The sequence below is a fragment of the Anarrhichthys ocellatus genome, unplaced genomic scaffold (genome assembly GCF_004355925.1).
Source record: "Anarrhichthys ocellatus isolate YVR2014 unplaced genomic scaffold, GSC_Weel_1.0 scaffold2, whole genome shotgun sequence".
Classification (NCBI taxonomy): Eukaryota; Metazoa; Chordata; class Actinopteri; order Perciformes; family Anarhichadidae; genus Anarrhichthys; species Anarrhichthys ocellatus.
Window position 1 is genome coordinate 10,792,182 of NW_022280032.1, and position 16,374 is coordinate 10,808,555.

The 16,374-nt window shown below is 43.6% G+C and overlaps 1 protein-coding gene across 1 annotated transcript in view; it reads left to right on the forward strand.

The window, feature by feature from the left end:
• The first annotated feature begins 3,416 nt into the window (after positions 1 to 3,416).
• The window catches only part of slco3a1a (solute carrier organic anion transporter family member 3A1a), a 30,313-nt gene continuing 17,355 nt past the window's right edge, over positions 3,417 to 16,374 (forward strand). Inside the window, exons 1-2 of the mRNA XM_031861444.1 lie at positions 3,417 to 4,060; positions 8,982 to 9,438. Of these exons, the coding sequence (XP_031717304.1) occupies positions 3,902 to 4,060; positions 8,982 to 9,438 (616 nt within the window). The 5' untranslated portion in view covers positions 3,417 to 3,901. The remainder of the gene's footprint in view (positions 4,061 to 8,981; positions 9,439 to 16,374) is intronic.

Below are 16,374 nucleotides of genomic sequence, written 5' to 3' on the forward strand. Positions count from 1 at the left end.
GAAACTAGCATGTGGCTCAGACCACACTGGATTTACATTTATCATAAGGCTGTTCCTTTAGCTTCCAATATTTACATACTTCAGCTTTGGCGCATGAGAGCTCAGTGGGATTTTAAAAACTGTCAGCTTGACAGTCAATGTTTTGCTTCTCCCAGCAGGCTGAACGTAGGAAGCAGCATGCAACGGCGCAGGAAGGATTTCTGTGCGGGAGTGTGTGCTGGTCGAGAGGGAGGGAGCGTCTACGATTGATGACCATTTTGCATTGGACACATGCCAAAAACCCAGTCTGACAATGAGGGGGCCGCCCTGAATCACAGTTGACAGTTAAATCATGCAGTGATCATTTCTCGTTTTTATTCTGGGTTCAGTGGTTGTTCTAACATGAGACAGTTTCAGGTCCTCTGGTTTACTATGAACTGGAACTGTGAGTCGAATGGACAAAATTAATGTTACACAATTATATTGTATAGCTACCACAGAATCATCTTGATATTGATATGAGATATTCTTTTACTACAGTTATCACTAAATCCATCTTCATTATGTTGACTCAAATGTTGTTTTGTGATTTACAAGAGGAAAGTGATTCGTATCAGTAAAAGGATATGTTCTCATGTATTTAAGATCTCAGTATGTATCTTGATTAACTAAACTAACTCAAATGGCAAATAGATATGAAAATAGATTTAACCTCTAGATGTATAATCTTATATGTTGCATTTCTTCGGGAACTTTAGTATTGAGTATATCAATTAACAGGTCGAACAAGGCAATAAAAGACAATTAAATTAACCAAGGAGTAGTAATGGTTATATAATGAATATATTAGTCTATAAATTGTCAGAAAATAGTGAAAAATGTGCCTCACAGTTTCCACGGTGGTGTCCCCATTTGTCTTGATGTGTCCTAAATCCTTAAATATTTAGTTTACAAAGACAAAAACAGCAAACCATTATATTGGAGATGTGGGAACTACAGTAGGGAATATTTAGCTTTTTTGCTTGTAAAATGACTCAAACAGTTTCCACTTAATATTCTGTCAATTGACTAAGTCGTTAATCAACTAATCAATTCAGCTCTAAGCATTGATCTGAATCCTCCATCACCGTCTGGTACGCTGCAGCCACTGCCAAGGACAAGGGCAGACTGCAGCGTATACATTCGCTCTGCTGAGAGGGTGATTGGCTGCAATCTGCCATCCCTCCAAGACTTGTTCGCCTCCAGGACTCTGAGGCGGGCAAGAAAGATTGTAGCTGACCCCGCTAACCCTGGACTCAAACTGTTTGAGTTCCCTCCCTCTGGCAGGAGGCTGCGGTCCATCAGGACCAAGACCTCACCCCACAACAGTTTCTTCCCATCTGCAGTTGTTCATCAATAAATCAACATCTCCAGGACAATTTATTACTGTTACACACTTTTCTCTATTAATATACACTTGACACTTTAATAGTATACTTGTTTTAACATACTCTTATTTGTTTGTTTGCCATATTTTATTGTAAATGTTTATATTTTCTATTTTTCCATTACGTTATACTATTGCACTGTGTTTTACTGTTATGCACCAAATCACCGAGCCAAATTCCTTGTATGTGTAACGTCCTTGGCAATAAAAGGTTTCTGATTCTGAAATATCTAATAATAACCTTATAAAATGTCTTGCATGTTAACTTCTGACCAGTTTTTAAATGTTCAGTTTGGTTCAAAAACATATTTCATAGTTCAGCAATTACCAGCTCATCTCCTTGACCTTTACATGTCCTCATGCTGCTGTTTTCAAAACAGAGCAAACAGCTGCAGAAAACCCTGCAGCCTTTACACAAGATTTGTTTATCATCCTGAGCAGTTCCACCCCGTCATCATCATCATATTATTATGTGGTTGTATTACATCATAACCAGCACAATACCTCATCCCAGACGTGCTGACAACACGATAATCCCATAATAAATGTTGGAAACATATCGTGCAAACATCACATCTCCCGCTACAACTTTACCAAAGTGCTGTTAAAGGACAAGAGCTGCAGTTATAATTTGATTCATCAGCAACTATTTTAATAAATGATTGAATGTTTTGATAAATACTAACTCTCCTTCACTTTCTTGCCAGTTTAGCTGAGAAGATTGATACCACTCTCATGTCCCTATGATAAATATAAAGCTAAAACCAGCAGCTGGTTAGCTTAGCTTAGCATAGAAACTTGGCACATTATGGCAATAATGTGACGGGCCATTTTTTGGTTTGGATGATGGTTTGGACAGAGCCGGGATAGTTGTCCCCCCCCCCTATTTCCAGACTTTATCCAATATTCTCATCAAACTCTGAACACGAAAGCAAATAGTATATTTCCCAAAAATATTTCTTTAGAAAGTCCAAACATTCGATTGTTCAAGCTTCTCAAATGTGTGTGAGAAACGTGTGTTTTCCTTTTCTTAACAATATAGTAAATGAAACATCTTTGGGTTTTGGACTGTTGGTCAGAAAAAGCATGACAGCTGAAGATTATCCTGGACTCTGGGGAATTGTAATGGCCACGTACCACATTTGATAGATCAAAAGACTGATTAAAAAGGTAACTTTAAAGCTACCAATGAGAAAAACAAGTTGGTTAATAATATAGTTGTAGCCCTAAGTACTGTTACTGTCTGCACACAACGTATTCATTGGTGGTTTTCATTAGTCATTCATTGTCATGTTTGACTTGTTAATGGAGATACTCAGGGGTAATTTTAGCTATTGGTTTAAGTGTGTCCGAGATGACACAGACCTGTTTGTTTCAAACAATGGCGTTTCCTAAAGACATTAGCGTAGATGCTGCAGGAGCATCAGTTATATCTGAGAGAGTATTGCTTCATTGAAAGAAGAGCAAAAACAGCACCGTAGGCCTTTCTAAATGGAAAACATGTTTTTACCTTCTTCCAGACTGACTTCGCTAAGAGTTTGATCGACAGACGGTTGATCAAATCACCAACCAAGTTCATTTTTTTACAGTGCCCTTTTCCAAACAGTTAATGAGGGCTTCTCAGATCGTTCTGTGTGTCAAACCATCTGGCAGGTCAGGTTTTATGCGGCAATTACATTGGAGATCAAAACAGTTGTCAAATAATTTTGTGTTGAGACTTAGTGATCGATTTAGCGACTAGCCTCACTTATAGCTTCAGCTAAAAATAATCCTTAATTGCAGCCCTGAGACTCAACAATCATCACCACAGATAAAATCCCTGTAGTTTTGATGAGGGCAAATTATACATCAGAAAATAGCAGTGAGTCACTTTAAACACCACACACACACACCCGGTCCGCATGGGACTCCTGTAGTGATTTTTCAAGTCGGAGGCAAGTTGAGCAGACTTGTGATGCTGCCACGCAGCGCCTCTAGGGCAGTGCACGTGCTGACAGAGGAGAGAGGGAGGTGGGAGCGCAGAGACAGAGAGCAGTCATTGTGCGTGAAGGACCATGACAGTCCGGAGCGGCAGGAGTTAGGAGAGAAGAAGAAGAAAAGGAGGAGGAAGAAGCCTTCGACCGGGACCTTCCCCTGCTGCACCTGAGACCCACAAAACCTCCCGCTACGGAAACATGCGATTTGACAGAGATTTGCGCGCGCGTAGTTCACTTTTTCCTTCGCGAACACCTTCAGGGAGTTCACATGTTCCTGCGCGTCGACGAAGAGGCAATGTTTAAGCGCAGACTACCGGCAGAGCCCCGCGGAGTTTGGACGTGTGTTTACGTAGCTTGACAACGTGTGCGAAGACGAAATTAGCGACAAGGAGCACCGCGAATGTAGTCTTCAGGTGGGGAAAAGCGAATCGCTGTGCCTGCCCGGTGTCTTCCCCTGCGGTCCACCCTCCCGTGTGTTTCGGTTTCCCCGCGGGTTCCGTGTGGGTAAAGTGAGGCGAGGATGCAGGTGAAGAAGCACCGAGACTCGGACCGGAGCGGCGGGGACATGCTGGAAGGAGACGGCCTCCGCAAAAACGTCTCATGCTTCTCAAATATCAAGATATTCTTGATATCGGAGTGCGCCCTCATGTTGGCTCAAGGCACCGTCGGAGCATACCTGGTGAGTGCAACACGAGCCGAGCTCATCGCGCGGGACTCGCGCTGCTACTGTGGGTCATATTCAGACTTTTGTCATCCGGGTCTGGGCTGTTTATTTTTTGCATTTGTGGTTTCTGCTGCTCGGCTCGCTTTAGACTAAATGACACGTAGCAGAGAAACCGCGGGATGTAGAAACCTCTCTCTTTACTGTAGAGTACAGTCTGCAGGGCATCTTTCATGCTGCTCAACTGTCCCCTGTTTGTTGTGAGAAAATATGCTGCTTTTGTGCCATGATGTATTTTGATGGGCTGTATATGTATCTATTAGGCTGGCACAATTCAAACTGAGCCTTTTTTTTTCAATTAACCATCCAGCAGCAGCTAAAGGGAGACCTTACAGCTCTGCTTCGCATTGATATTGATAGTCTTATCATACTCACAAAGGCAATAATTGGCTGATTTTACCCAAAATGTCAATCAAGGTCAAGGACACCCCCCACCACATCCTTCTTACTTCCTCTTTCTTTTTGGTTTTGTTTTACTCGCTCTTTTGCTTTTAATATTAATCACACTTATAACTAATCAGGGTGGTAATACGTCCCCCTCTTCTTATAAAACCTCAAAATGTGTATTTTTGTTTTGCGGTTGCAGTGAAAACATTGAAAGATCTTAACTCGCTTGGAGACTCTAATATAAGTTTTGTGGGACTACGCTCCCAAATATTCCTCAAAGTGTCCCAAAAGGAGCTGGTGACCAACGTGAACATTTAGTTTTTGTCGTGTTTATTCTCCAAGAATAACACTGTTTCCTCGCAGTTGCTCATAATTAGTAGACTAAAGCCTGAATGCACCGGCCATATTTGGAGTGGAACATCTTATCTTCTCGGTGAGTGGACCTGCTGAGCATCAAGCATCCCGCTGCTCACGACAGCGACAGCAACTCGGAGTCAGTTAGGATGATTTCCTAAAGAGGACTTCCTCTTGTGTATTTCAAAAGAGGTGTTTGTTCTCCTTTTTTTTTATATTGCATCAGTTTTGGACACCTGTTCAACAGTTTGAACAATAAACCAGTTGAGGTTTCTAATTATTTCCTCATTAAAAAAAAAAAACACACAATGCTTTCTGGCCTCCTCTGTTCGTCAACACAACGGAGCTAATTTACACAGAGCTTTATTTACAAGCTGTTGGAAGGACATTGGGTAACTGGTTTGGTGACAATCCGGTGAACTGGCGTCGACCTACGTGGGCTATCTCTGATTGGATGATGGGACTTAAGAGTGCTTGCTGGCAGTGAACGGACACAACTCGGCTATCATGGCCCCCTTTGCTTTCTATGAGCCGCTTACTGTACAAGACACTTAGCAGCGTGCTGGGTGTCCTGATTTAGCAGCCCGACTGCAAGTGAACACACGGTCAACCTGCTCAGGCAAATACCTCAGAAGTACAGATTTAAGTGTCATTGTTTCCGGATTCATTTGTGGTTTTCTCAGAAAGTCCCTCCTCTCTATTTACCGTCCGTGAGTAAGAGATGCTGAATTAATGCTCCTGTGATTGTCAGGTTACATCTGAAGTAAATCATTTAATGAACGATTCTTTTCAGCAGTTGGTGACTTGGTCGAATGGACTTTAGGGCTGCTAAAAGCTACTTTTATCATTTCATAATCTGGTGACTATTTTGATTAGTTGATTATCGTTTTGTCTATAAATGTGGAAAAAGCAGGGCGGGAATGCCAATCACTATCTCCCAGAGCCCACAGTAACATCTTCATGTGTTTTTGTTTTTTGTGTCCAAAACAATCATGCATCAATGATAAAGATAATCTTTGGTTCATGCTCTAGCTGATCCCAGAACCATCATGCGACCGATAAGGTTTCACGAGACGTTTCCTTCACACTTTACTGCAGTAACTCCGTCAGATTTTAATTATGCTTTATACTATAAATGAAGCCCGTGGAAGCTTTATTCGGCACTTGTGTGTATGCATCACCTGAGGTTTATTTAACGCCTCCCTGATGAGAACCAATTGTGACGCGGCAGACCTCGAGCTGCGAAGTGCAACTAACACCTAAACCTGAACTGTGTTCGTCTCAGCTGAGCAAATCTGTCAAACTGCAGTCGCACTGAATCAGCGGAGCCTTGTGAGAGAAGCCCGAATACAAAACCATATCGTCATTTAAGAAAAGATATTAGATATCAGCATTAATAGATACGATTCAACACAGCACCGTCATTTTTTAATATATTACTGATTTAGTCATTTTATTTATTCATTCATTTTTTCTGCACACGCATGCATGAACTGGAAAAAAGTGTAAACTTCACTCATGCCCAAAAATTAAGGATAGAAGATAAAGAAACTTATATAACAATACACTGAATGCACATGGCATGTGTGCACTATAGCTTATTTTAGAAGCCAATAAAATAACTCTTTAGCGTATTCAGAGCAGTTAAAGCACCTTTAGCTAACCTCCAGGAGGCTTCACCTCATAAAGCTGAATGCAAATGATGGTAAATAGCCGAGGCTTCAGTTAAAAACAGCTGCTGTGCCTTCACAAACGGCACCGTGTCAGCATTTTCATGTCGGTGCTAAACCTTAATGTGAAGAAGTGAATGTTGGCATTTAGCTGCTTTTTAGCAGCTAGCTGGTAATAGAGACCCTGTCAGTACATCCTGGGAAAAAAAAGTTGTGATTCCTCGTGTTCGGATGAGACTCGTCCTTCTGTTAGCATGACGAGGTTTGTTTTGTTGCCATGCAACAGATTAAACATTTCCCCAGTTTGAGTTATGTGGATAAACTGTAACCGTGACCACTGACCATGTATACTCTATTTTTCCTCTATCATTTGTTCCTGGTGTATTCCTCCTGGAAGGCTGCCTGTTTACGTCAGAGTGGAAATGCATAAACATGGTGAGACGAGGGCTTAACTCATCCAGAGTGTTTCCACTGCTCAGCTGATGGGACGTGCTCGGATAACTCGGATTTTGCTGCCGTGTCTCTTGTCTGCGTCGAGCCGAAGCTACAGTGTCAACGGGTTATAAGGGCCCGGCATGGTTTCTAAGAGCTGATCAGATCCCAGCCCGGACGAGCGTAAACGCAGCCTGTCCAGTATGTTCTCATTTAGCGAGAGAGAGAGCCGCCCCGAAGGGGACGTCATGAATCAGCCTGACGTTTTCTACCAACTCGGCGTCACCAAAAGGACTCCGGCACGAACCGCCCCCAACAATCGTCCTCCCCGCGCTTTGATGTGTAGCGAAGGAGTCACTGCAGCTGTGTCCGGAGCAGCTGCAAGAATGACCTGCTGTCATTTCTGCTTCTTAAAAGTCACAGAAGACGACTTCTGTAATTACAAAGCAGATGGGCTGTCCAGTGTCTCCTCACTTATACGCCTGTTGTGCGTTTTAATATTGTCTCAAAGGGGAAAATACTGTAGGGAACAATGTCGGACAGCATTTATAGAAACTGATCAGGTATCAGTGGGGACTGAAGAGTAAAGGGTTTTCCACTCTGCTCAAACATAATGGAAAACTCAAAGACACAAAGTGTTCACACTGTGTGATGTCAAAAGTGTATGACACATGCTGAATGTAGTGGAAAGTGGGAGGAAACTCAGCCAAACACTAATACTAATGTTATCTCCATTTTACCAACAGAAGAAACTCTGTTACTGTTGATATTTGATACGTGGCCAAGTTTGATACTAATGTGGAAGTAAAACGAAGAAAGAGTTCTTTAGTTAAGTCACCACCACCACATTCGGCCTGCATGGAGCCTCAAAGGTCATTTCCTTGTTTAAACATACTCTGATCTAATCCACGTCAACTGTGTACATTGAATTAACATAACGCAAAACATTCTCCAACAGCAAAACCACAACTTAATTAATCACACAGTGAAGTCACTTTTTTTTTTTTTTTCAGAAAGGGATGTTTGTTTTGGCACGAGCCCCCTTTTTTTTTCTTTTGGGGGGGGGTTGAGCTCGGTCAAAACTCTGAGGAAATGGAAAAGTGTGATGCCCTTTCAAGGGCAGTTTGGGACAGATCTGAAAATAGCTTCATAACTGTTTGAATGTGACGCTGTTGTTCACATGGCACAGAGAGACTGTTCCCACAATCCTCCACAGCTCTGCTCTGCTTTATGACACCTTCATCATGGACTATTTTATTATCTCAGCCAGGAGGATCATACGATCAGTCCCGTGTATGAGTGAGTGAGTGTGCACCTCTGTGTCTGTCCACGGCTAATCTGCATAATAATTTGGGTGAGCAGAAAGCTTGGTCAGTTTAATTTTGACTTGGCAATATCTTTCAATCTCACAATACAGCTGTGGTTGTTGCAGACACACCTGGTGGAGATCTGAACTCTACTTAAGTGCACCTTTTCTAGTTTCAACTGCAAACTGAAGTGTACACACCAACTGTGCGCCGGGAGCTGCTGGTCGGCTCTAGCGCTTGTGTGCGTAACAGCTTGTGATGAGCTACAGCTTGTGATGAGCTACATGTTGCTGTGCCCGGCTAAACAGAAACAGAGGCCCGTTTCCAGGGAGGAGCCGCTGTGTGGAACATCTGAACAGCTTGTTATTCAGGATACTCCAATGGATTTAGAACTTATGCTGAACACGTGCCTCTTAAAGAATACAGGCCCCGTTTCCCCCTGATCTATTAATGTGTGATCTGTATCTGGATGATGATGACATCTGATCCACAGGCCTTTGCATCTACACCTGGCTGAGATCTGATCAGACGTGAACTGGCAGACCCGATCGCGTTCCGTAAATGGAGTCATAGAGTTAAAATGCTTATGATACTCTACATTGATAAATCATACAATGAATTTTCTTTCTAAGTTGGTGACATTAGATCGCGACATCCTTGGTTTTTGTACTTGTGTGTTTCATTTTTCATGACCATGGTTTGACGTTGTGCCCTGTTGTTGTTTTTCAGGTGAGTGTGCTGACGACCCTGGAGCGGCGGTTCAACCTGCAAAGTGCTGACGTCGGAGTGATAGCCAGCAGCTTCGAGATAGGGAACCTGGCTCTAATCCTGTTTGTCAGCTACTTCGGGGCCAAAGCACATCGGCCCCGTCTGATCGGCTGCGGGGGCATCGTCATGGCGCTCGGCGCCCTTCTCTCGGCTCTGCCCGAGTTTCTAACTAATCCGTATAAGATAGGGGACATGTGGAGGACTGACGCGGGCCGGGACGTTTGCTCCAACACCAGCAGCGCTGAAGCCCAGCGGGCTGAAGACTTTGTGTGCAACAACAGAGCCAACACCAACATGATGTACCTGCTGCTGATTGGAGCCCAGGTCCTGCTGGGGCTCGGAGCCACGCCCGTGCAACCTCTGGGGGTGTCGTACATCGACGATCACGTGAAGAAGAAAGACTCGTCGCTCTATATAGGTGAGCCACATTCCTGAAACTGTGTGACCAAAGTGTTAAAACCCCAGATTATACCTAATCTGTTGGAAAAAGGTAAATACCAAAGTCAGATAGCCAACGGCCTATGCTGAAGGATGGTTTGATAATCTTTAGCTGAATTAAATTGCTGCTGAAGATGAGCAGTGTTCAAGGAAACAGATGATTATCACACTGGAAATTAAAAATCTATTTGCTGCAGCAGACTGATTTCCCAAGGCAACTAAAACTGGTAACGCAGACAGACAGCCATGGGTGTGTTTGTTCATCAGGTGCAATGTTTGCACACTTTAAGTCAACACAGTATATATGTGTGTGTGTGCTCTTCTGCTGCACACCATATGCCTTTTTGTTCCACGAACAGGCCCGATCACGTGAGTGCCAGGTGAGCAAATGTCTGAGCGTTTTAATCTCCATTACGGCCCGTTTCAGTGGCCAGATGCGGGTTAAATGTCTCTGCTTCGCTCAATCCCATCTCAAAGGCGAGATGCTGCTGACGTGGCTTCTTCGAGGTTTAAAGATGCATCCAAAGTGCTTTCTGTGCAAAGTTCTGAATACACAATGGCTGTTTAGGGGATATGTATTTGCTGTGATATGTATATTTTTTCCCATTTCAGTATGCAGAAGGAAGCTTTAATGCGTGGCTTAATGAGGATTTTCACTTCTGTAGCTTTTTTTCTGTGGATCCACGCCGGATATTTCACAGCAACAAACCACCCAGTGAAATATGTTAATGTCACATATAGTCTGCATGGAGAAGAGCAACATATGCAAAATATGTTGGGAAATGCGTTTATTTGCTTTCTTGCAGAGAAAAGATGGACACCACTCTCGAGACAATGAGAGTGCATCAATCTTCTCATCTATCTTTTGGCCACAAAAGCGAATAAGGATTTATAAAAACCTCTTTGCTCTAATGTTGTTGAGTCGAGAAGTTAGCTGCGAAGCCTCAGCCACAAACCCATGGAACAGTATGCTTCCTTGTTTTTGACGGCGACCTGCCTGTTGGTCGTCCAGACGGCCGCACCAGCCTTTGATGGAGTAGATGAGACGCGTCTGCGTAGCGTGTGCTGTTCGTTATCAGCGTGGAGCAGAGACAATGAGAGCCCGAATGGAGGATGAATTCAGGCTGGCACTCACACAGCAGCATGCATGTGTGGCCGCCTTTTGTCACTCAAATACAGGTGTGACCTGCGAAACAAAGGCAGCAGTGTGCTCTGTAATCTCAAGCCCAAAGCTAATTTTCTTAATTGCCGTTCATTGTGTTCATTTGTCCCAAACACATGAGCGCCTTGAGCTTTTGTTTGAAACAATAAATGGCCTGACAAATTGCCACACAAAAAAAAAGGCTTTGACATTTTTTTTGCGCCACTGTAGTGGCTTGTAAGCAGTTTACAGTGGGAAGTGGACTGCGAGTGATTGAAGTTTGGCGGGCATAAGGGAGGCGAGATTTGCTTCTGTCCTCCTCTGATAAGCTGCAAAGAAAGTTGGAGGAAAAGCAAGCGGTGAGCAGCGAGGAACAATGTGGTATTGAGTGGCGCTCAGCTGATCGTTCTAATCCTTCTGCTGCAGGCGTGTCATGTGCCCCCAGCTGCATGAATGGAGTAGATTGTCTGAAATTCTGTGAGATTTCCTTTCACATACTGATAATGTATTTGTTTACGTCAACAAGAAACATTGTGTCTTTGTCCTGGCCAAATATTTCCTGTAGGTTTTGCACAAGTTCAGTCTTATTTTTAATTCACTGTAGATACTCCTGGGAATAAGTCTCGAAACATCACGTCATTATCTAAATGAAGATAAAAGTGAATGTAGCTTTATAGTGGGATTTAAAAAACACGATCCATCCTCCTAGTCGTGTTGTTTTCTCTCTGCAGACGGGTATTGCAGAAGGTTTGAAGGGGAATTTTTTTGGAGTGGTTTGAAGAAGCCGTTAAAGCTAAATTAGAGAGAACACCTTTTGGAATCTTGACAGCAGAAACTTTAATCTGACATGTGTCTCACAACAGCTGCAGACAGATGTGCTGTGTGAGCATGTAGAGTAAAAGCTCCTCTACACGTAGACTCTTGCACAGCTTTACGTGTTAAACCTTTTGCACACACTCAATGGGAGACAGAGTTAAACGCAAAGTATTCACTTCACTTTAATTCTTTAATTCCCTTTAATTATCTGATATCACATAAGCTCAGCCCAAGGTGAAGAACATCATGATGAACCCAGATACATGACACCAAAGTGTAATTGAAACTGCTATTTGTCCCGCAGACAACTGTCGCCTGCTGCTGTTGTCTGTGCCCATTTTTCCCCGGTGACGTGTTATTGTTAAAATTAGAGGCTGAGCCAAATGGCCAGGTGGAAAGTGTGTTGCCTGTTTGGCAGAGGCGAACCCCGCCCTGTACGAGTACGGCGGTGCAGGAGGAGCCGAGCCGGGTAGGCCTGGAGAGGAGCCATAATTACAGAGGGAGTGCAGGAATGCCAACCAGCCAGCCATGAGGTGGGTCCGAGTGGGCCGGGCCGCACATGCATACCACACAGGCCTGTGAAAAACAACTCCTCCAGAGGCTTCGCTGCCTTCCCTGTGTATACTGCAGTAGACAGGCTTACTGCTGTTTAAACAGCTGTAAAACACACTCTGGCAAAAGTTTGTCTGCGACTCTTTCGAGAGCTTTTTGTCTCCGTCTGGTTGACATATGTTCACTGTCGCGGTTAAGAATTTGTTTCGGAGCTTGTGCATGCTACGTGGCACATCTTCTTAAAAGGAAGCGCTTCAGCGTTTGAATGCCATCACCAAGTAGAGTTAAACGTAAACACATGTATTTGTGTGGCACGTTGTTGTTTTGGTTTGTTTCCCCGAGACGTAGGCACTGGTCTCTGGCCTAAGGAAGTAAATATGATTGGACAGATTGCATCAACAGGATCTCTATTCCCACTGCTCTGTGACCTTTCACTATCCACTGCTAATTCTGTCTCTTCCCACAGGACCCCTGCATAAATATACTGTATCGGACACACACACACACACACACAGACAGGTTTAGAGCCGGCGTCGTGTATCCGAAAGCACAGACTCCACCCTCCTGTTTCAGAAGCTTTTAAACAGCTTGGGATCTGGTCATTAAAATATAATGTACAGTGTGTAGTGCCTGTGGTAAAGTACATATACTGTATATGGTTGGGGGGGGCTGAAAGTATGACATTAATTAATTCATCGGTGTCGATACTTTTTATGCAAAATCCCACAGATTTGGACATGTGGACGTCGCTTGTTGTATAAGAAATGCATGATCAGATTCAAAAGAGTGCTAATGGAGAAGCACAATTAAAGTGCAATTTTCTAATTCAGCTTCTTGTGCTGGCAGAAGTGACACAGTTGCTGAAGTTTTTTATAACAAAGTTTAAAGTATGAGTTGCTTCTTTGTATGCCTCCGCGCCAGCAGAAGATGTCGCCGGAGGCATCGTGTTTTTAAGTTGCCCTTCCATATGGAAAAAAAAAAAAAAAAAAAAACATACCCACGAACAAGACAGCTCAGGAACACCTGGAGGGAACTTCTCCAAATTTGGCAGTAACATCTACTTGAACTCAAGGTTGAACCGATTGGAATTTGTTGGTCAAAGGTCGTTGTGACTTGACAAAACACATTTTGGGGCATAACTCAATAATTCATATGCTAATAACTACAGTATGACAAATGACTCACAACCGTGAGGCGGTAATTCTAGTTTGATTCGGCTACAGCGTTGTAAGTTAACATTGTACTGTAAGTATGTCCTGTGCTCACATGGTAGCTGCTAGGGAAGTCTGTATGTACACACTGTGGTGTTTTAAGCTAAATGCTAATGTTAGCAGCCTAAAAGGCTCGTGATGGCAACGTTAACATGCTGATTTGTAGCCAATCATTTTTACCATCTTGGTAATACCCTAGATAACACATTTTCTTTATGCTAAATATGGCTCTTAGCTGTGTAAATATCTAATGTTGGCAACAGAAAATACAAAGACACAATGCAAATACAACCCAACCTGCTTTTGTCCCTCCAAACCAGGTGGACATGACCACACCCACTCAAGAGACAGGAAGTGTTTACAATTTCAACTCATTGGCAGAGCTTGTAAACATCTTTGTTTGACATGATGAATGTTATTCTTCATTCTTCAATGCCACAGATAACGAAAGCTGTCTTTAACTTGTAACAGTGTGTTACATTGTGTCCAATGTTGGTTCGGGGCTCAGCTGTCAAGCTAACACGTTCACCAGTCGGAGGCCCAAATGCTAAAGGAGCATTTATATTTCCCCAAAGAGCCTTTTCTCTTCATTTCTATAATACATATTTTTTTTAACAACCGAATTTAAAGCCAATGTCACTTGATTTTTGACTGCGAAGAGATGATGATTAATTTTGATTCCAGTTGACTTTATGCACCAATGTCACACAGCAGCCAAAAGTATCAAGTGCTCTCTCTCTCTTTCCGTCTCTCGCTCTCACTCTCTCTCTGTCTCTCTTTGTCTGTCTGTGTCCCTCTCTTTGTCTCTTTGTCTGTCTCTCTCTGTCTCTCTCTCTTTGTCTCTGTCTCTCTCTCTGTTTCTGTCTCACTCTCTTTGTCTCTCTTTCTGTCTTGCTCTGTCTCTCACTGTCTCTCTCTCTCAGTCCAACTAGGAATGACAGACTAGCTGTGGGTAACACAAAGGGCTCTTTTTCACTTGTGGTCTGAGACAAGATAACTGCCTCTACCTGGAGAGCAGAAGCATAAAGAAATGCCTTTCATATCTGTATTTTGCTGCCAAACACTGGTTTGTATGCCATTGTCAGGCCCTAGCCCGGTGTATTTTATTTTGTACGTATTCAAGCAATTCCCTGATGATATATTGCAAAATCTGTGTTCACTTCAGCTCTGCAGGGATAAATGTAGCTTCAGGTTTGTCCGGTAAACTTATTGCAGTGACAATGGTCTCCGAGGGATCCTCGAGAGACTTGTCAACATTCCTGCAAAAATGCTCCGACTCCAAACGGTTGCTGCAGTAGGGCGTTTATATAAGCTACTTAAACTCGGCGCATGTTAATGTCATCTTGAAGGATTAGATTCTAAATGGCTTTTTCCGTCTCTGCCATAAGCTGCGTGCCGAGTTTGCCTAGCAACACCAGTTTGTTTTATCTCAAGATGATAAACGGCATTGCGGTAAACGTTCGTCAGCCAGCCGCTGCTCCTCTGCATGACTCTAATGAACTGTGTGGGCTTGTCTTTCCACCACGTGTGACAGGAAGCTCAACAGTCAGAATGACCCAGAGACGTTTTCTCTGCGCTCTGCTGCAGGCCCCCCTTCTGCTCACTTACCTCGGGTTGGTCCTAGAGGGTAGAGAAGGCACTGAGATTATCTTGTACCCCACTTGTCAACAACATGCTGCTGCTGTCTCGAAGCTAATCAGTAATTACCCCCAAATACTCCCGAGTATCGTGTAAAGGAGCCCGAAAGGAACGGAGCTGAGCATATGCTTCAAAGTGCTCTCGTTTTCGGTAAATGGAAAGTCATTGTGATTGATGGGTGGCTTCCCCAAGTTAAAGTTTCATTAAAGCTGTTTGATTTGAATCTGCCGTCCTTCCTTGAATCTAATGAGGTGATCTCTCAGCCCTGCCTGTTGATGAAGCAAAACATATGCAGCAAATTTGTCTGCTGTTAATAATTTAAAAAAAATTTCAGCGGCAGCTGTTTGCAGATGACAAGAGCTGATTGACCTGTTTGTTTAGACGCTGTGAGTCAGACGGGCGTACAAAGCTATCCGGTAGTGTTGATCTCAGAGGGGCATGGACTTGCTGTATAGTAGCCTCATAAGGACTCGTCATCTCCCCCAGTCAATCTGCTGTTGTTGTGGGACAGTATTGCAGTGACACTGTAGTTATGACAGTGCATGTTTTGCCACAGTCTGTACGGTGCTGTCTGGCTGGTCGGATCAGATAAACATCCGAAGGTTTCACAAAATTCCTCGTTTTGTTTTGCTTTTGACAGCTTACACACAAAATGGAGGAAAGCAGCTGAACATTTGTGAACCAATTTCTATTTTAAGTGTTCCGAGGACCAAATATATACAGTAGTAGAACTAAAAAAGAGCTAGCTTGGGGGTAGGGTGGATAACTTATTAGGCTTAATATAGGTCTTTATTTTTGTGTGTCTAACTTGCATCAGACTAATCTAAGAGCAGAAATCTGTCCACCACACTACGTCCAGTCTAAGATATCGTCATGAAACTGGCCTCAGCATGGCTCATCTGGAAACCCTTTAAAGAAAATTTTTAAAGTTCCACTGATGATGGGCCAACGTTTCAGGCCCGATGAACCTTTCATCCCTCAGCTGGACGATGAGGGACCTGAGAAAGTGTCAGTTTGGGAGCCAGTAAATGGGTCAGACCTCTGCAGGAAATGGATCAGTGTTGGATGACCGATATGAAACCCTCAGGCCGTCTCACCGGGGCCTGCAGAGCCGTATGTTGAAGCTCCTTGCTATTGCCATGAGCATGTTTCCCTTTTTTTTATTTCTACCAGATCGCCATCTGCAGCAGTGGAGTGGAGGCCCAGCAGAATGACAGGTGCCCCATGTGGCCTCCTGCTGCATTGTGGCTAGTTTGTTTATTTTTTTTTTTAGTACTTTTGGCCTAAACGTGCGTGCGGCACCTTTTCCCCTCCACCATGAATCCCTGTGGCTTCAGTAGACCTCACCATGCCACCACGCAGCCGTCTCGAGGCGATCTGGGTCAGGCTCTGCCACTGCTGATTAAAAAGAGGACTTTTTGTTTTGGTCACCCGTGGGGGGAGGAGCGTGGGGATAAGAGGTGGGCGGAGACGGATCATAAACACGGTAGCATCGGCCAGCCGTTGCCAGAGAAGCGGTCGGTTGTTAGGCTGTTTGTTTGTTTTTTTACTCTTGGAT